Source organism: Zeugodacus cucurbitae, chromosome 2 (genome assembly GCF_028554725.1).
Source record: "Zeugodacus cucurbitae isolate PBARC_wt_2022May chromosome 2, idZeuCucr1.2, whole genome shotgun sequence".
Lineage (NCBI taxonomy): Eukaryota > Metazoa > Arthropoda > Insecta > Diptera > Tephritidae > Zeugodacus > Zeugodacus cucurbitae.
In genome coordinates, this window is record NC_071667.1 from 24,323,997 (window position 1) to 24,345,694 (window position 21,698).

The 21,698-nt window shown below is 33.0% G+C and overlaps 1 protein-coding gene across 11 annotated transcripts in view; it reads left to right on the top strand.

Annotated features, from left to right (window-relative positions):
• The window catches only part of Jupiter (microtubule-associated protein Jupiter), a 144,563-nt gene that overhangs the window by 120,589 nt on the left and 2,276 nt on the right, over nt 1–21,698 (top strand). For 3 of the 11 annotated variants that reach the window (XM_054233268.1, XM_054233258.1, XM_054233260.1), the window contains 5 exons: nt 16,559–16,692; nt 17,639–17,671; nt 19,830–20,096; nt 20,897–20,914; nt 21,046–21,546. In XM_054233268.1, the coding sequence (XP_054089243.1) occupies nt 16,559–16,692; nt 17,639–17,671; nt 19,830–20,096; nt 20,897–20,914; nt 21,046–21,546 (953 nt within the window). The remainder of the gene's footprint in view (nt 1–16,558; nt 16,693–17,638; nt 17,672–19,829; nt 20,097–20,896; nt 20,915–21,045; nt 21,547–21,698) is intronic. The other 8 variants (XM_054233274.1, XM_054233272.1, XM_029043740.2 and 5 more) reach the window with 5 other exon arrangements.

Below are 21,698 nucleotides of genomic sequence, written 5' to 3' on the forward strand. Positions count from 1 at the left end.
CTCATCATAATACATAAACAACAATAACAACAAGTTTATCTTTAGTTGCCTTTGGCATGGGAAACTGTGTTAATAAAGCATTTCAATCATGTAATCGGCAGAGTAGAGTAGGAGTAAAAATAACAGAAAACACAACAACAAAAATCAACTATTTTTGGTTGGAAACTCTTTAGTGACGCATTACTGCAGGGATTAATATACTTTTAACTTTTGACCTGTTAAATACATACTTTTTTTACCCAGATGGAAGAGGAGAACCTATTCTATAACCACACTTATTCTGTTTCATTGAACATCGTGGAGTTTAAAGTTTTATTTCAACTGTGTTCACTTGAGAGACATCTAGTATTCAAATGGAGAAATCTTAACTATACAAGAGTAAAATATTTTTAAGCTGTTTAAGTTATCTATAATTAATATGAGAGAATGGGATGGTATTTTTGTACATAATCTACACAATCTCAATCACGTGATCAACTGTGTTAATGAGATTAGTGTCAGTTATATATCGAATTAAAAAAGATTTTCCCTTCATAATCTACTTAACGTAAAAATTATAACATAAGCTACCTTTTGACAAAAACTCGTACATTGTTAGCTGTCAAAATTATTGAATAGATTTTGATGTAAGGAGATTATTTTTTTTGGGATTTTGTATAACTCACTCACTAGTTATCCAAAGTAATAGAAATACAAAATATTTGCGTAAAAATTTATAGGTTGACACCACTATAAGGGGTGCTTTAGTTTTATCCGATACTGTTTGTAGTAAATTTGGGTTGTTAAAAAAAGATCACCACAAAGCCTGTCTGAAAATATGTTGTAACAGTACAGTTTCTCATCATCATTATCGGTAATTGCGCAGTTTTATATTAAACACTGTGAAGATTTCACAATACTTGGTTGCGTGAAAAAGGCAGACTATCAAAAATTTACGAAAAAGTAAAATTGATAATAAATAAATAATAAAAATAAAATCTATTTCATGAATTATTGAATGCCATTGCAAAATCGGCATGCAATCTTAACGTATATACACGCATATGTCTACATTTGCATCTGTGCAAGTTTAGACAGCTTTTTACTTGTACTAATCTTGCTACCTCGTCGTTTTTTCCCAACACTTACCAAAAAAGCATTTTCGTTTAACTGCATGTCGCCTGCAAACTGCAATATTGGTTTTTGTAGGATTCTCCAAGCGGTAGTTTTTTGCTCTTCCCTTGTTGTTGTTATAACGAAGCACTGCCTTCCTGCCTGCTACCACACATCACTGTCGCTGCTGCTTTTATTCAATGCAATTTTTAGAGCTATTTACTTTGTGTGTGTTGCTAAATATGAACGTTTGTATGTATGTGTGAGATTTTTTTTAAATTAGTGCTTTGGCAAGAAATGTTTCTTATGTCTTTTTTTGTCTGCAACGGATCGCCTACTACGAAATGTTGCACAAGCAAATGTGTCTTCTAAACACGTTTGTATGTGTGAGAGCAATATGTTGGTGCAACACCTGGCGCTGATGCCATAATTGCTTGCGGGCTTTCTTTGTAGTCATAGCTTATGTAATGCTGACGGCGGCAAAGAAGGGAAATGAAAATGAATGGTGGGATTTGTATATTTGTGGTTTGTGGTATCTAACTTTGAAAAAGATCAGGGAGGGTGTAATAGTACAGAAATATCATTACTGCATTTTCTTAAATTTCTTTGAGGAATTCTGTATTAACGACATTTTAAAATATTTAAATAACGGGGGAAACACACAGTCGCGACTTGAGCTTTATTTATAAAAAAACAGTATATTGATTAAATATTGTAACTATCCAAACTAAAAATATTAATAAAGATTTAGGATTAATTGAACTTTATTTTTTTTTTTGAAGATAATTTAGAATAAATTTCATTATTTCTTTAATTTTATATTTAATGTATATTATTTATATTCTAATATTTTTTTTTTACTATAATTTAAATATTAAATATTTTTTGCTATAATTATATATTTTGTTTTTTATTTTTCAATCAGTAAAATTTCAATTATTGGTTTGCCAAAGAATTGCCAATTGTCATAAAATTTGATTTATTACAACAACAAAATTTAGCCGCAGGATAATACATTCTACTATATGTGTTTATACCAAGCAGTTTTATGTAGGTGGAAAAGTAATTGGAAATTGCGACTCAGCGCGATTGAGTATAGATAGGTTAAGAAAAAAGTACAAACTAAAGCTGCAACCTTTCATTTCGTTTAAAAGAAGTGCACGCATGCGCATAAAATATAATGCTGAAACTCTTATTGCAGCTGTGAAAACATGCAATATGCTTTCGAAAATTAAAAAAAAAAACATTTTTAAAAGGATAACGGTACATTTCACATGCTTTGTTCACATGTTGCTGACTGACCGCCCAGGTGACATGTTGCAACACAACATGACAACATGTGAGCCCGCTTGAAGCACAATTGTCTTTTTCAAATATACCAACGTTGTTGTTATTGTTATTGCTAGTCTGTATAATGTCGACATTCACCTGTCGCGGCGGTAAATACATACCTACATATACAAATGGGAGGCTACAACATTAACAGTTGGCACATTCGTACTAAGACAATTTATTTGTCATGATTTGGCAGTAATCGACTTTTATGAGTACTGCTCGGAACAAAGAAACAAATAAAAATGAAAGAGGAAGCAACATTTAAAACTGAAAATCCTATTGTGTCCAAGTGAATCTTTCTCTTAGATTTTTGCTTCACCGCACTTTTTACAGTTTTCATATTTTGCTTTTTTTATCTTTTTTATCACCTCTTATTATTCTCACAACTATTGGGTGTTTATGTGTGTGCCTTTGTGTGGTCACATGCTACTTTTAAACTAAGAATATACGACTAACAGGACTTTCGAATGCATGTGTGCAGGTCTGTTTGCTTTTACTGTTCCATTTTGCAGCGCTCAAGATAACACAATAGCAAAAGCGAATAAAAGAGAACTCATTTTTCGAAAGTCGCACTCCAAATAACTATAAATCCTTAGCGACTGCACAGCAAGAGTGCCGAAAAGTGTTGAAAGTCTCATATATTTTGGCACAAAATGCAGTGTTATATATGTATTTGTATGTGATGTGTGTTTGTACCACTTTTCATGCTCTGTTAAATACGTTTGAATCCACAGCCAGCTGAGTCATAATCGTAATTTACTTTTGCAAGATTACAAGCTGCTACTTAGCTTAGCCCAGCGCGACTCTCACACCCACTTTCAATTTACAACTTTTTCGGTCATTCCATCGATTTTGCGTTCAACACTTAACTTGTCGGTTTTTTGTGTGTAAATATGTATGCTATTGCTACCGTCGATAATGTGAAAGTCCAAAGGCAATGCTTTCAACTATTTGCGAAATGTTTTAATTTTTTTTTGGACTTCTTATTAACCATGTAATTATAAAATATGTAAAAGTAAATAAAAAAGAAATAATTATCACATTTGTTAGGTCTCTCTAAGAATTTTTCAGTATCTACTACAGTTATAGTATATCGGTCAAAATTGAAAAATTATGCTAAAAACACCCTAGTACCAAATCGGTATTTTTGAATAAAAACAACGAAACTGAGCTCTTTGTCTAATAAGCTTGGCGAAAATATTAGATATTTAGATATTATTTATATTTTGTATTTTTTAGTAGCTATATATCCTGTAAGCAATCAAATTTTTTTCCGAAAGAAGGGAGTACGATTTTTTTTATTTATAACTAAATCTCCCGGAAAAAATATATTTTATTCCATTACCCAGCCGATTTTGTACAGTGTTATATTTGAATAATAATTATTGAAGTATTTCTAATAATTTCACACACATATTGTTTACATTTAAATTAATATAATTTCTTACTTTTCTTTGCAGGTATGTTAAATTCTGTTCACAAACAGCAAATACTATATTCTTTGGAAACTTGTCTAAAATAGGATACACAGATTTGTATAAATTATAAGTAAATTGTATATCACAACTAAGATGTTCTGCGTTTTTTTCCACCCGCTTACACGGGTTCGCCATTGGGAATAAAAATATATGAAAGTTAATCAAGAAAAATAATACTAGAATCAGAAAAACCAGGCGTTAACCGTTAATAAGACTGCAAGATGAAATTAAAAAATATGAACAAAAATAAATATTAGTATATGCATATTTAGAAAATCCTGCATAAGTAACTATATAGTAAGTAGCAGTTTGTATATATACATACATATATAGCTTAACGTACTGTTTAATCCATCAGTATAGTCACACATGATACATATACACACATACATATTTGCATGCCAATAAACCGAGTTCATGTAATAACGGTGCAATTAATACGCAATTAACTCATATAAAATCAGCTTTGCTCTTGCGCCTATATATATGCCTCTGTGTGGCGAATTATTGCCGCGAGTGAACAGCTCTCAGATCGATTGACGGCGGCGAGTGCTGAGTGCTGCAACATTGTTGCTAGTAAATATTCATTTCTGCAAACATACATACGTACATATTTTATGCACACATGCCTAGTTTTTAAATGATAGTCAATAAAATTATGGTATTTTCTGCTGCAAGGCTAATTGGCCTGTAAGTAGAGTTCATGCCACCAACTTCCGGGGTCTGCATAGACGCTTGAGTTTGTGAAAACGTTTTAAGTTAGGCATATTTATGTGTATGCTTTTTCTGTGTGGAAGTTGATTAAACCAACCAACCATCTTGTAATTGAAAAGTGAAATTTACATGGAATTAAAATTTTAGAAAATAATCAAATTTTAGTTATTACTACTAAACTAAATTATTTTCTAGAATTAAGTTTCCCTTATTACCAACATCCTTCTGGCGAAGAATTTAATAAATCCACTTACGCCACAATCATGTATAAATTTCTTTGTATACCAATAATTTTAAATACAACCCAAATAGTATGAAAATTCCCTTAACTGCTAACCATTTTTTTACGTAAAATTTCAAATATTTGCAATTTTTACATATTTTTATTGCATGAAAATGGGTCTGCAAATAACTATTATGTTTTATTTTAACCATTTGCCATTGTAAAAGGTCTTGCGAATTTCTCAAACATTTATACTTTTACCTTTTTCCCCATTATAAATCGTTTCGTAATTTCTCTTGTCTACTTTGCTGCTCCATTGTAAGTCGTTTGCAAATATTTTCACAATTTTTGTATACAATTTCCTGCATCTCCGCAAATGGTGTCGAAGTGTGGCTGAAATCAAAATTCCATTTGTTAGCCCTTGGACATGCCGACTAATGAACTTTCGCTGCAGAAATTATCCAAAATCTTTTGTTGTAAGGCTTAACGGTTATCAAACCATGGATAATTTCAATAGACTTGAATTCCCAAACCTTATTTGTGCTGTTGATTGGAATTTCTATGAAAAGTATTCAAGCGCGAGTTGTTGATGGACGGTAGATAGCTGACAATAAAAATTTATATGTATGTGTGTTCAAATGCTTAATGGCTTAGATGAAGGAAGCAAAAGCAAACATTTTTGCAATAAGTAGTTAGCTAATTAAACTGAATGGAAAACTGAAAAGAATTTGTAGTTAAATTATTATTATTCAACATTTTGTTGTTGTAAATTAATTCCGGTTAATTAACATCTGTATTTAAATTGTTAGCCTAGTATATTGATATATGCGTGTAACTGTGTAATATATGATTGGCGATTTAATAATAATTAAACTGACATAATGTGAAGTAACACGTCGCACAATACATACTCGTAACTGCCAAAACTGCTCACCGTTTGCTTTCACACTTGATGAATTGCAGTTATGCAGTCGTTTGTCTGTCTTCTCATGCACTTTTTACTCTGTGGTTTTGTTTGTGGCCATTGGTGTTTGTTTTGTCGTCATTAGTTCGGCTCAATTACACTTTCAATTTCATATCCAATTAAAGTAATTAACATTTCAATTGCATGCGATTTGTTGATTTTTCTTTACTTACTCTTACATACACTTGTGTGAGCCAATATCATAGGCTGACCAGAAAAAAAACAATATACAAAAATTCAAAAGACGTTAAAAATTTTTTAATACGACGACAACTTAACTTACATAAGCAGCGTATTTCCGCTTTTTTTTACTTACAATTTCCAGATTTCATGCGTGTCTGGGATATTTGACGACAGAATAATATTTTTTCAATGCTATAATTAACGAGTTTGATATTTCAATACACACACGTAGCTACTCTTGTAACTAAGTACATGTAAACATATATTTATATGTACTCATGTATTGCATTCAGTAATCATTTTTCTGCAATTGTCTGCAATTCATTGTCTTTTATTTTGCATTCCTAGTTTCTTGTGTGCAGCTATCGGCACGCATGCGCAACACTTTGTAACTAATAAACTGCACAAATAAAGCACTAAACCTGCGCTCACATGTACAAATGTATGTTGCTATGTACTTACAAATGTTTGTGCAGCCATTCATGCAATCGTTCACTCACTCACTTAGCCATGCCACTCTGCAGTTTGCCTGTCAGATAGTCGGCATATCGTTTAGTCTAGTTTAGTTCACCAGGTGTGTAACGATGTGTTTGTATGCGTGTGACTGACTGTCGAACCATCATTAGTACCACTCGTGGCCATAAATCTAAGTGACAAAAACATGTTGCAAGTATGCATATGATTGCAATTGTATATTTGACACTCATACGCCGTGGAGCACTATTTATAGTACAAATACATGTTATAACGTATGTTTACAAAGCAAGATCTAAGTATTTGTAAAGTATTTACTTTTGCTTTTGTAATTTTTTTACGATCATACTTATTTGTAATCTGATCTACTCTCTTACTGCGCCAGTTCACTTATGGCGCATGCGCAGCTTCTTTTACATGTTTCTGCCAGCGACACTTGCTTGCATTTTGTCACTTGCCTCGAGCGCCATCATCCATCTACTATAGCTTTCGTTTGTTGCTTTCATGTTGACTCTTCTTCCATATTCTCCTCCCATATATTTTCTACATCATTTATTAGCTTTGAAGGCTTTAGTTATATGATTGCTGTCACCACCAGCAAAGTCTTTCTTTTCATAATGTCAACACTTTGTTGGTCATCACTTCTTTATTGCCATTTCATTGACGTCAATTTACTTTAATGCTTACATTATTATTTCTTTTGCATATTTTTATTGTTTTTGTTTTATTCCCGGGTGGTTCAATGACAGCTGATGGTATTAAATTTATTTTATTGCGTAATATTAGTTTATCCGTTCTCCGCTGCAATGATTCAATATATTAGATACTTATATGTTTTTATAATGTTCTTTTTACTTAGGTAGAGCGAGAGTTATATTAATCTACTCTGTAATTTTGAAAAACGTTTTCTTTACTGCGAGAAATTAATTTGTATTATCTTTGTACAAAGTGGTAATTTTCTTAGTCGATTGGTGTGAGATAATAATGTTTTTGTAGCACTCTAATAAACCGAAATACATTTCGCGAGATCAGGAATCAATTTCAAATAAATTTAAACTTAAGTTTTAAGTTTTAGTGATATCACACATTTCTAATTTCATTTCATAAACCATTATGTATATGTATATAAATGTGTAATAGCAACAATTATCACAGCAATAATATTGACACAATAAAGATTACGCCAGAGAAACACTTTTCCCATTTAAGTGCATTTTTCCACATCGAATTCCTTCAATGCCACAACATACCTTATAGACACTTGAAACTAAGCAAAAACAAAAAAGTATTAAAAAGCGCAAACAAAAACAAATATTTACTTTTTGTTGTTGCTATCATTGTTTGCTTGGCGCCTTAGGCCAAACACTTCGATTCAATTGCTTTCTTTAGTAGCTCAATTAACATTGATGGTATGCAGCACTGTTGGTTTGTTAGACATTCCAGTGCTGGCATTCAAGCGCCTTCTATTATGGTAGCCTGTACTTATGGACTTTATAGCGCTAATGTTGTTATCCGAATTAGCTTTTGCTGTTGTTGTTGACACTAGTGCACTTCTTTTTGTGCATTGAACCATATTAGGTTCGATTGCTATTGCCGCATTGAAGCTTTTTTATTTAGAACCGGCGTCTTATTCTTTTACAGATTTTGAATAATTTTAAAGTATACAACTGCTAACGATATTTCTCATAAGGGCATCTCTAAAAACACAAACTTTATAACAACATAATTTTTAATTTTTTTAATAAAACATAAAATGAAATTTTTCCAATGTTTGGTGAACTAATTGATGTTGAAATCGTATTACATATACCGTATGCCTCAATCTAACCACTAAAAAATTGCACGTTAATTAGAATACGTATGTGTGTATGTGTTCATAAGTCAAGTGTTGACAGCCAGTAAATTGGCTATAAAAATATGCCACTTACACCCATATTATTTTTTAGTTATGACTTTCGCCAACACAGCGAAAAATGAAGTGGCTTGTAGCAACATCAATCATGCGCATGCGTAGGCTTATCTTATATGCCACTAGGCGTGCTACAATATAAAAACTCGGATACATACATAAATATCTTCTTTCCGTCGCTATTTTGCACCGACTAAGCTTCTGTCATTTCTTTCTAACGATGCTTTCAAGTAACCGCCAACTCCCCGTCCACGTAGTCAAAAACTATTACTTTCCTTTCAATGCTGCAACATGCAACTTGTAAGTTGCAATGCTTTCCTTCATCATTTACCATTTAATCTTACTGCCAAACCTTTTATCTGTTGGCAGCGCTTAATTAAATGACTATTTTCTTTTCGCAGTTTTAAGATTAAAAGCGCGCATGTACATATGTGTGCAACAACTGTGGAGGATAGATGGCAGAGGTTGGCAAACGAAAGGCCAGTAAAATGCACTAATTACCTTCTAGTACGCAGCTGCGCCGGCGCAGCATTGTTAGTGACGGCAATAACTAACCAACAAGCGAATGCCTAATGTGCCGGCAGCAACGCAGTTATACTAGTTAGTTGTTGTAATTAGCAACAGTCATGCCGGCAGTCAACAAGTCACCAAGTGCACTTGTACTCATAACCTCGCGCTGTATCCAACAAAGTAAATGATAGTGTTGTAACAACCACTCAACAGTTGTAGCTGCTTGGGCCTTGTGGACCAACCCACATCCTCACCGCCGCAGGCCACGCATCTGTGCCACTCAGCCACTCAATTTTCCTTAATTACTCGCATAAGTAAATTCGTATCGCAACAGCTAGCCAGTTGACTTAGTGGCGCGTTGTGCTTTCGCTTTCTAATCTTTAACATCTTTCACCGGCATGGTTTCGGTTGGCTTTTGACCACGCAGCCACCAGCAAACGAACTATCTCACTCCAATGTCGGCATTGCATTAATGCGACTGCTTGCTGCCGTAGCCGCAGCCGTTGTGTCACTTGTGCTCACTAAACTCATCAATTTTTGATCTTTCAAAATTGTTCCGCTTCCATGACATACATCCACACAGTTATAAATGCAAGTATCCACATACTTCTGTCAACATTTACTCTATCTCTTTTGGCGGACTTTTGCGTGCGGCGCACCTTGTTCGCATGTGAAAGGATCTCAAACTGTTTTTAATGATTGTTGTTGCTATATAGGCGTAGTTATGGCATCTACTTTGTTATTAATTGCTGCCAAAGTGACCATTTAACTGAAATATATTTATTAACAAGCATTTAATTGCACGTGCAAGTGAACCAACTTTTTTCCTTCGGGCCATTTAAATACGCTGATGGAGCCAAATTCATTAGCGACTCAAAACCGACAAGGCACGATATTGGTTGCGCTTAAATATATTTTTATTATATTTTATCACATACAAATACATATGACTGTTGACAGTCATAACTTTGAAGTATTTCTAGGTACCAGCATCAACACCAATAATAATGTCAGCCTTGAAATCCATCGCAGAATCGCTCTTGCCAACAGGTGCTACTATGGACTGAGTAGGCAATTGAAAAGTAAAGTCCTCTCTCGACGAACCGAAACCAAACTCTACAAGTCCCTCATCATTCCCATCCTGGACGTCTTTTATGGACGCAGACGATGGAATGATGAGCTGTATGTGATATTCGACGACATAGACGTAGTTCAGTGTCTTTTTACAGCGGCTACGCAGGCTAGGTCATGAATGCTTCTTTGACAGCGTCAATAGTCACAGTTTGGTCTTAGAAGCCACGTAGATACAGCAAAATCGGCTTGCCTTGAGTTACTTTAAGAAGAATCCATTCTACTTCGAATGAATAACTTTCAAATTTTTATTTTTTTATATTTTACTTTTAAATATGGTTATTTATTTACTTTCAAATTAGTAGCAACTTTAATTGCTATTACATTATAATTTTAATTTAGAAAAAAAATTTTTTCAGCAAACATTATTAGTCATATTTCTAGTGAAAGCATACAACCTCCTTTCACCTTCGTCATTACTTGACCAACATTCTCTCCACAATTAACAGTTAAACCAATATCAATATACGAGTATGAGTTCAATAGACCTTTTATTCTTCTACAATTCAAGATTATTAAAAAAATTTGCAGCGAAATCTTTTCCACTCGCTAAGACTTCTTTTCGTGGCTTGTGCCATTTCGCATGAAACCTGCAATTAAACTCTTACCCATTTTAAACGCCTCAATTTTTCTCGCTTCCAACACTGCATGAGTTGCTTCGTTCATATTTTAGTTAAGTACAAGGTAAGGTGCTTTACCTCTTGCATTCCCAAAAGTTTTTTTACTATTATTTTATTTATATGTATGTGCATATTTGTGTAGTATGTGTATTGTAGCACACAGGTCAAAGCCATAAACCGTGAAATTCATTTCAATTTGAATTTACTAAACTTTATATTACCATTTCGTTACTGCTATTTTAGGTACATTTAGATGTACGTGTATGTATAGTTGCACGTAATGACTGTTACTGAAATTATAGTCTAGAAGGGTTATTTACTCTCGTGGCTTTTATGTGGCACATTTTGTTGAACTTAGACCATGGAATTAAAAATAGTTAGTTTAAAAATAGTTAGACAAGTGTCTGCATATAAAAATATAAAGTAACTAACCTCTAGACCAAGAGTGCAATAATGTTTTTTTTTTATACTTATTTGGAATACAGATATTCAGGTTTAGTTTCTAATCAATTTATAGATTTGCACGCTGAATGGACTTTGTACAAAACCCCAAAAAGAGTACTCTAAACACATACTTAGATAAATACGTTACGCCTGCAATCCTATCATTGTAGCTTGTTGTTAGGACTATATAAATTATTTATTTGCTTAAGTTTAATCTGAAGAACAGCTGTTAAAACCATCTTTGGAGAGTTGCATACCAAACAAACCCAAGTTGTTATAAGACTTTTATGAGATACAATAATCTGAACTTAGTAGAATATAGAGCAAAAAAATAGACCTATTAGCCTTTTCATACAGGAATTAATTGATCAATTAAGCGATCGAAAGAAAAAACAAAATAATAACTGAATACTTAATATCTTGATAATAGTCTAGGAGAAATCATAAAATAAAAAAAAGGGGGATGGTACTTATCCATCGTGTTGACAATTCCAATTCTGTTACATATTCCAAAAGGTGTTTTAGCCGACGAAAACATCAAACGATTTTTAATTATATTTTATGATTTTATTTACAGCAACAAAACCTTTTCACTAATATTCAATGTATTTTCGAATTCTTAATGAAAAAATATAAATATAAATATACAAGGATTGCTTGTTTAACGAAGCATTTCCTGTCGTGGTTGTTTCATCGAGATTTCACTGTATAACAATTATGCTCATAATTTGTCTACATGTCACTGTAAATCACATTTCCAATTGGAGCGCAGCCGTTTATATTAAATTTCGTATTTATGTTATAAAAATATGAAAATTTCGAAATACTCGGTATGTACATAAATCAAATACCAGCAATAGTAGACATAAAATATTGCGCTTGACTTTAGTTTTTAATTGCAACCATTTGTTTTCATAACAACTGACAACACTATTATAAATTATATAAAATAGTGGTTTACAATAAATTTTACAACTCTATAAAACCATAATTTGTTCATGCCACATATGTACATACATACACACAAATGCATATTTATTTGCTAGAAATGCAACGATGCGAAGCAATCTTTGATTTATTCATTAGTAAAAGAGCTAAATTTCCATTCTAAACGAAGATAAAACATAACTTACATGATAACTGTATCAAATGCGCTAAATGCTATGAACATTCTCTAAGCACATCAACTACACACAGACGCACACATGCATGAATATTTTCACAAAGTTCCACTCCAAGGGTGGCGTTAAGAAAGCACGCGCTGTGCTCGCAAATATGGCAAGGAAAAGCAATGAATGCGCTTGTCTGTGGTTAAAGCAACGCGCCTGCGCACATGTGCAACGCCAATGGGGTCGTTTGTATTACCCGCTGTGCGTGCATGCGCCAACTGTGCAGTGCAGCGCAGTCCAGCTTATTATTGCTTTTTTTATAGGTGCACAATCTAGCAAATCATAAGCTGAAGAAAAAAATATTTAAATTAAAAAGCAAATAAATTGGGCGCAAATATGAAATTGCTGGTGCAAACAAGCGCACAAAATTGGTATAGAAAATGTATGCAAACAAAAAAGTGTTGCTCGGCAATTGCCAACCAAACAATGTTTGTAAGTTGCATACAAATTTTATACATATCCATGTTGCACAGTTTGTGGCTGCTGCACATGCGCGCCGTTAAAGTTCAAAGTCGTTGGAGCATCATTTGTTGCAGTGAAATAAGAAGGCATACATACATACAAACATATAAACATTCAGTAAAATAAGCAACAGGATAACAAAATGAAGTGTGGCGCTGCCTCGGCGCTGACATTTGGTAGCAAATTTGCAACAGAATTTCTTACCGCAAATTCAAAACACACATAAAACAAGTCATTCAGTAGCGTGGTGACTGCAACCAGCAAGCCAAAAGAGCGCATAAAATGTTGGCAGCTGCTTGAAAATAATTTTCTTTGGAATGTATGCCACACAGTCATGTGCAACATTGCAACTTGGGTGCCCACAATGCGCTGTACAAGGGTCAGCATTGTGAAACTTGTGTTTTCTCATATTTTTTATGGACGTTATTGTTTTTGTTGCGCACCAAAAAAAAAAATATTTTATGCCGCACAAAGGTGTCATACGTGCTAACAACAACGTATTGCCGAAAGCGAGCGCACATCGAAGCGAGTGTGAAATATCATTGATTACACTCGTAACTGTTCGTTCGGTGTATTCATGCGACTTCTGCGCATTTTTGATTGCCAAAAGGCATTAACCAAAGACAAACCTATCATAAAATATTCAAATATGTATGCAATTGTCTGAAGTTGCCATACAGCATTCAGGGTGCGGCTGCTAGAAGTCTCTTCGAATTGAATTTTTTCCTTCTTCATCGTTTTTCACTTTCATTAAAGCTTTCTTTACACTTACATACCTTTCTTTCGTCCAGACATATCGTTTATCATCGTTTTTACAATAACTCGCGGAATTGAATGCCTGTCTGACACTGACACCTCGCGCGCATTATTTGTGAATACAAATCGAGAAAAGTGTTAAGTTAGTCAGCCATTTCGACTAGACAGTGCAGTAATTGCAAGAAAATTAGTAAAAAATTAAATAAAAGTGAAATAATTATAAAATTTAAAATTGTAGAGGTGAGAAAATGTTAAGGAATGTAGAGATATGTAGTTATAAGTTGACAGCGCAGCAAAGAAGTCTGGTAGTAATAAATATTTTTATTTTTTTATGTAACGTTCTTTATTAAGAAACTCGATAAAAGCAGAACAAATTTCTTAAATATATTTCTTCTTAAAAGTTAATTCGTCGTTTCCCTGCAGAGTTGCCACATACTCAAATAATTTTTTTATACCGCATATACTTTTAAAGTTAAAACAATTATGTTTTTACATTTAATGTAATTAATTAAAAATTTATGCAGAAAAGAGGACAGCAATGGTAATTGAAAAACGCCCAAAGTCATAAAGGCAAGTTGCCGCATGTAGTGGCACGTTAAACCAAATTGGTTTGCCTATGAGGTAGTAAAAAATGCTGTAAAATTATATTAGTTGAAAAATTTCTATGCGTTTATATGTACATATGTTTCACAGCAGCAGAAAAAAAACACCTATTTTAGACTAATTTTTTACTTCCGTAATTTCTCCCCTTTTCAGTGAAATAAATGAAATTCATTCATATATGTGCATACAATTTCGTTTATACACAAGATAAGTTTCATTACAATTTAGTTGTGATAGCATATAGTGTAATTTGACGTTTATAAACCAATAAAATATAACTCTAGATATTAAAATAGTAATTAGTACTGAAAAACTAAGAAACATAACCTATAATATGCATGAGCATTTTTTTCAACCACCAAAATGCCATTTAAAAAGTCATGAAGTCTTCATGTAAGGCATGTTTAGTTTAGATGAGGCGTTCAATACTAATGTAACTTTACCTAATTTTTCTTAATGGATACATTTATTGTTCAACTTTTGTAAAGAAGAATTATTCTTAATGGTTTCAATGTTGAAATTTTTAACTCAAATGATACCATCATTCATTGCATTAAATTTTCGGGTGAAGTGAATGAATAACAGCAGTGACTTTTGTTTCTGGTAATTATTTTCAACTTTTAAAATTTTTACAACATGTTCCAATCTATTCCAAAACATTTGTGAATTAAAGATCCGTAGAATTTTTTGCATTTGCAATATTGAAATATTTTTTTTCGGGAACCATATTGGTTAATAATCCACAATGAAACTATTTGCAAAAATTAATTATTCTCTTTGTACTAAATTCCATCGAAAAGATAGCGCGCAACTTGCATAACAACAACATAAGACATTATTGCAACAGCAATCTCAAGCGGAAGCAAAGTGCAGTGTTGCACTGCTTGAAAGAAAAATTATGCAGTCTACATACATGTATATCATTAAGTTTTCCACTTTTCTAGCTCAGATTCTTTGAATGCACACAGTTGCATGTATTAAAATACATTTTTATCTGTACGCGCTACTGGATTCGCATCGCTGCCTTAAATCTCATAAAACCATGAAATTAACTGCAGTTTCCGTTCAAACAACACCAATAACAACAACAACGCAGACGTTGGCAACAAAAATCGCGCCAGTTGTCCAATTACAACAACTTCGGCGCGCTGGTCATCGTCATTACCGCAAACGTTGTGGCGGTGTTAATGATGATGTGCCGTTCTGTTGCTGGCTTGTACGGTGATGGTATTGCCTGCAATGTTACTGACTGCTTGTTGCAATTGCCGCTGATGATGATATAGCTGATAATAGTGGCGCTGCTGATGATATTGCTCACACGCTTTACTTTGCTAATGCGTATTGGTGCAAGCGCAGGGTGGAGCCACAAGTAAGTCAAGCGTTTTTGTGGAGCAAAAGAACAGCAGAGAAGTGCCAAAATGCACCTGCTGTTGCATCAACTATTTAAGTGCATTTCTACGCTTCGCTGGTTGTCTAATTCTTGCGCATAATGTAGCTGACCGACCACTGTTCCTTTGATTACTGGCTAAGTTTGGACTACGTTTATTGTTGTTATATTCGCTGGCTTTTGTTTGTTATTGTTGTTTATATAGTATTTCGCTTGTAAACTTTTTTAAGTGGCACTATTTCGCAGCCCTATCAGCTTACCATCTTATTGTTGCTCTTTGTATAGGCTATTTCAAAGAAATTGCGCAGTTGTTGCCTGTTTTCTCATTATTATTTTCTTCGTTGTTGTTGTGCCTGCATTTTCTTTGCTGCAATTAAATGCAACAAGCACATTCGGCCACTTGCAATGGTCACTGACTCTATAAAGCTTGCCATACTTACCATCGAGCTAATTACTCATTAAGCGATGAACATGCATCGTCGATTTTAAAATTTATGCAGACGCACATACAGCATATCATAATACACATCATATATATACCATGCAAGTCCTTAGCTAGATCAAATCAGATGTTTCGTTAGCGCATTGAAGTATACTGCGATAATTGTAAGCCATGAAATTGCATTATATTTGTTGTTGTAATATGTTCTACATCTACAATAATAATTATTAAAATACAACACAAAATAAGATAATCTCATATTTAAAAAAAAAAACAGAAAATATGAAACAATTTTAAATTATATTATCATCTCAAAAATATTTATGAGTAATTCAAAAAGTCCCATCGTCAAAAAATTTCCTCGAAAATTGCCCAGAATCACGACCAATCAATCACATTAACACGTATCGAAAGGAATTAAAGTAAATAGTACAGCCGAAGTGTGTTTTTAAAAATGCGGCCAAAAATTGGCAAATTTTTAACTTCTTCAAATAAAATTAAAAAAAAAAATATTATAAAATCATGTCTGAAGATTTCTTGATGAGAATTTTCTTATTTTTTACATTTAGATTTGAGGGTTTCAATCATAACCCTTAAACATTTAATAACCATGAAATTTATTAAGATATTCATAACTCCAATTTACTCATTTTCCTTTTTAGGGTCCTCAGACCTCCAGGCGGTGGCACTAGCGACATCTTCGGCGGTGACCTTCCACAGACTCCACGCAACGTGAAAAATCACATGCAATCGAATATTTTCTCATGTGACAAAAATGGCGCTATCAAAAATAACGGTAAGTTGAAATTACAATAAACAATAATTAATCCATTGAACATAATTTTACATTTGTATTTGAAAAGAAAGAAAACAATATTTAGTTACATAGTGTAGTTATATTCAATTCACATTCGCATTGTGCCATAAACTCGAGTTTATTTTATTGTTATAATTAAAAATATATATAAACATATATATTACAAGAACTGGTTAAGTGTTTATGTAGGTGCATACATTCCTGTGACTCAAAAAAGATGGACGCGTGTTCAAAAATTTTAACACATATTTGACAGTTCTCCGTTTGCAAAGAAATGTCAAATTAAACTTCAAGTTTCTTAATCATAAATCAAAAACCTTTAATTCGAGTTTGTGGCTTAACAAGAGTGATCTATAAGCCTGAAATTGGAAAATGCAAAATTTAAAGAAATAATTAATATAAAAAAAATTATAAAAATAAAATTAGAATCTGTATGTCTTGTTTTAATGAAATATTTTATCAAGTATACTCTTAGGCTATATAAGAGTACGTGTGTATTTGCTATAGATACATACCCTCATGCATATGTATAACTTTCTTCCTCTGCTTTAAAGCTTTTCTATTCACATTCAAAAATATATACCTTTTAGTTACTCCACTAAGGATAGACACTTACAAACATATGTACAGATTTATTATTTATATTTAGTGAATTTAAATATTTTCATTTGTTATTATATAAATATAATATATAATTATTAATTATTGTAGTATGTCATCGCGCTGTGTAAATATGCGAAATGCAACGCTATATTTCACTTATAGTTTAGTATATTTTTTATTATTTAAAATCTTAAGTGTTACTCATATTTTTCCGGTAAATGTCATGAAAAACGCAAAAAGTTAAGACAAATTAATTAAATGTCAAACATTTTATTTTTTTCTTGTTTTTTTTTCTTTATTTCTTTTTTCCATGCCTTTGCAGTACGACAAGGAGCTCACAGATTCTATTTCATTGGTACCTAAATATTTGTCTCTTTGTAAAGCATATCAAAGTTTTTTAATTGCTACATATTTTTATTTTGTGGTTTACCAATGTTCGTTGTTATTATTGTTAACTATTGTTGTTGTTGGTTCAAAATAATGCCACTTGGAACACCTTATACCACAAACAGTTTACCAATAGCTCAAAGCAATATTAAAAAAAATATATTTATTATTATTAATTTTGTTCATAACCCTCTAAATGCTAAAGAAGCAATTGTTTACACTATAAGCGGTACTAAAAAAAAAAACAAATTTCCCTTGCAAAACAATTATATTTGTTACAAATAAACAAACAAAATATATGAATTTTGAACCTCATAACAAGCATTTTAGGAATTTTGGCTTTCGGCACTTAATCAGTTTATTCATTATTAGCTGAAGAAAGCGCTGAAGGCTAAATCCTGGTATGAAGTTACAATCTTATTTCGTTTGTTCTTATTGTTGGATATATTCTTCAAGTCACATACACTGGATTTATTCTGCTAACATTGTTATAAACGTATACTAACTTTTTGGCAATTTTTTAATTTTATATATCTTTCGGTTATTTCTTAAATTCGATTTTTTAAGTAACATAATTTCAAAAACTTAATACGGTTCAAAGACTTTTTCCCCCACAGTTTCCTGGTTACATTACTGAGGTTTCATTTAGTATTTTTTCTACTTTTTATGGAATAAAAGCAGTTAAAAAATAATAATTTTTTTTTTTTTGGATGTTATATAATTTTTGTATTTATGAATATTTCCCCAGAAGTTTCGAAAGTATGAAGAAGGAATGAATTAATGCTTATTGCAAATAACTACCAATAACTATTTTGATTTCAAAACAAACCTTAAATCAGTCGCGCTGCACTCGTATGCGTAGAAAGTAAGCTGGACCATAATTTAGCATTTCTATCATTTCTACAAACTAATTCGTACTACCAAGCCTGGTTTGCATTTTGTGTGCACACGGCTTGCGTTTAGCAATAAAACCGCAAATTACGACTGCATAAATAAAAGGCTTATAAAAGAGTCTCTACAAGTGCACGAACATTTTGCCGGAATTAATGTGGACAGTAATTGGCATTAAATCGTTAAACGATGCGCACGCTAACGAAGGCGTAAAATCGAGCTCTTTTAACCGCCTCAGGACGATTGAATGAATGAGTAAAAATGCAACGCTGACTTTGGCAATGACAGTGAAATGAGAGGCAGCAATAGCCGTTAGACGTTGTTGCGACAGAAGCGGCAACCTCTTTTAACTGCTCGTAATTTCAGTAATGTGGCAGCAAGGTTTGAAGCACGCGCTTCAAAAAATCGCAAAATTGCTGTGAAACAGGATTATAAGAGCTAAACATAAACTTTGACTTTTATTGCTTTGAACGCAATTATTACTTCCTTCCACTTTAGAAAAAAAAAATGGTTCATGCTATATGAAATTTAGTATATGTTTACGAAACTGTTAGATTTGTCTATTTTGTACACGTTATTAATGTTTTTAGTAATCTGCAATATGTGAAGTAATGAAATATTAGTAAAAAATAAAAATCCTATCAACCGCTAGTTTTTAGTACTGTCATTCATCACAATGCGAGTTAAAAACTATTATATGCATTTAATAATTTGATCAAATAGTATTCCCACTTGTTTCAAATTTTAATTATGAATTATGCGTCTGCTAACGCCTTCACGTTTACGTAACCGCCACCCGCACTCCCTCAGTATGCTACTATTCAGCTACACGGTAAAATGCAATTTCCAACACAGCGATTGCTACAAAAAATTAATTATTTTTTAACAAGTAAAAATTTAAATTGTTTATGTACATACGGAGATGCATATATGTACCTATGTATATGCAATAATCTTGTTATAATATATGTATATATATAACCTAAAAATCATGTTGTAAATTATTGTACATCAATTTAACTACCTTTTATACCTATATAATTACATATGATACATACCTACTTATCCTACTACTTACATACATAATATACATAAATATTACTATATTGCCCAACAATTTGCATATTTGATCTAATTATATATCTTGTTTTTTCAACATGTGGACTTTGTTTGCCCACACACAAAACAAACAAACAATTCCATTTGTTCTCCTTCTTCATACTTGCAACAAGCAGGTGATCAGCCACGTCGCGGACAACAGAAAGTTGATTCTTATCAGCGTCTCTTCGGCGAGCCAGAACGTCCAAACACTCCCGCCAGGAATCACATGAAGAGCAGCATTCCATTTGGTTCAAATACTGAGGCCGCCCAAGAATTATTGGCTAACGGTAATGGTCATGGTCATCACAGCAATGGCAAAGGTGGTTCAGTGTCCACTTCGACTTCATCCTCGGTATCGTCGTCCACTGAAAATTTGAAGATGAACGGTGTTTCAAAATTAGGTGAGTAAATGGGAAAATTATATAGTAGATATAGTGTGAAATAATTTGATTAAGATTAATGAAACTGTTTTATAAAAATATTCGTTAGAAAAATTACGTTTATACTTCTGTAGACTTTTGAGAAATTTAATCATAGTACTACATAATATAATAGCAATTACGGAAATATTATGCCGAGCCTTTACCTACAAATTTTAATTTGCACCTAGATGTTCTTCTTCAAATGAGAGTCTCACCATTTTGGAAATTCTCTTCGTCTGAATGTTATTGACGGAAGTTGTTTAAGTTAAACAAGCTCTTGAAAGTCTGACAACTCTTTAGCTGATTCTTAATAAGAATGAAATCAGTACAGGTTGTCTACCCATGAAACCCTGAATGTCGGCCTTAACCTCAATATATTATTTATCTGAAAAATCTAAATCTTCTTAATAAATTTCAAGGCTTTATTATATGCATAGAAATATTATAAATCTATTTAGTTTGTACACTGCTTCGGAACTGCACTCACAAACTCATCACTTTCTTAGGTTTTCAACTCATAAACCAAATAGAAGTTCAAAACTTTTAATATTTTGTTTTGAAAAGTCAAAAAAATCATATTATTTTGTTTGTCATTAATTAAATATTTAAAAAAAATAAAATACAAATATTTTAAAATACTTATTGTGGATATATTTTTAAATAAGTGTAGCTAAAGCAATATAAAAAATATAATATTTTTTATTTGTTTGTCCTTCGTCCATTTTTGCACGCCGCATTTTCTGTCGTACGCACTTAACACTGTCACTTGCAACAAACAGTCTTCCGCAAAATGAGCAGTAAGTAGAAGTATTTTTCTTTTGACTCCTCATTTAACGGCAATTCAATATCCTATTACGCCACTGACCAACTCCTAACAAACCCAATCCATTGTCAAAATCCAATCAATCAATATTACCAACTCAAACAGAAGTCGATGAAGCATGTCCACCACTCCCTGTACCGGAATCAAGTTCACCGCCCAGTTCCAATACGCCACAGCTAAGCATAGATTTGCCATGTGACACTAAAGCGGCTGACAACGGTGAGTTGTCAGCACGTTCTCATATAACTGTAAAAGATGCCAATTTATCAGCACGTTCGAAATTGAGTGAACAACCTCAGGCGACATCACGTTCCAAAGCACCGACAACAGATCATACGCCAACGCGCTTCAGTTCAGCGTCAAAACATAGCCATATGGGCGCCGGTGATGTCGCTTCGCAAACGCGTCGTGACACTGGCACAAATTCAGACAATACATATTCGTTTGCGAAAATGCAACCCGCCAAAGAAGTGCGCCACGAAGTGCTAGAATCGTGTGACAATCGCGCACCACCTGCGCCAACGCCACGTAATCCCATTACTGGTTTGGGTTTGGGCGAAGATGGTGTTGGAGGCATAAAGCCGAAGAAACCCAAGGATCGTCGAGGTTTGCGAGACTGGGAATACATTTTTGATATTTTATAGGACGACACAGCATTAATTAGAAAATAAGAAATTAGACCGGAGTAACTATACGATCTGCAAAGGCAAAATCTAATATGTTAGATAGATCTGCTAACTATTTTTATTTCCTTATCT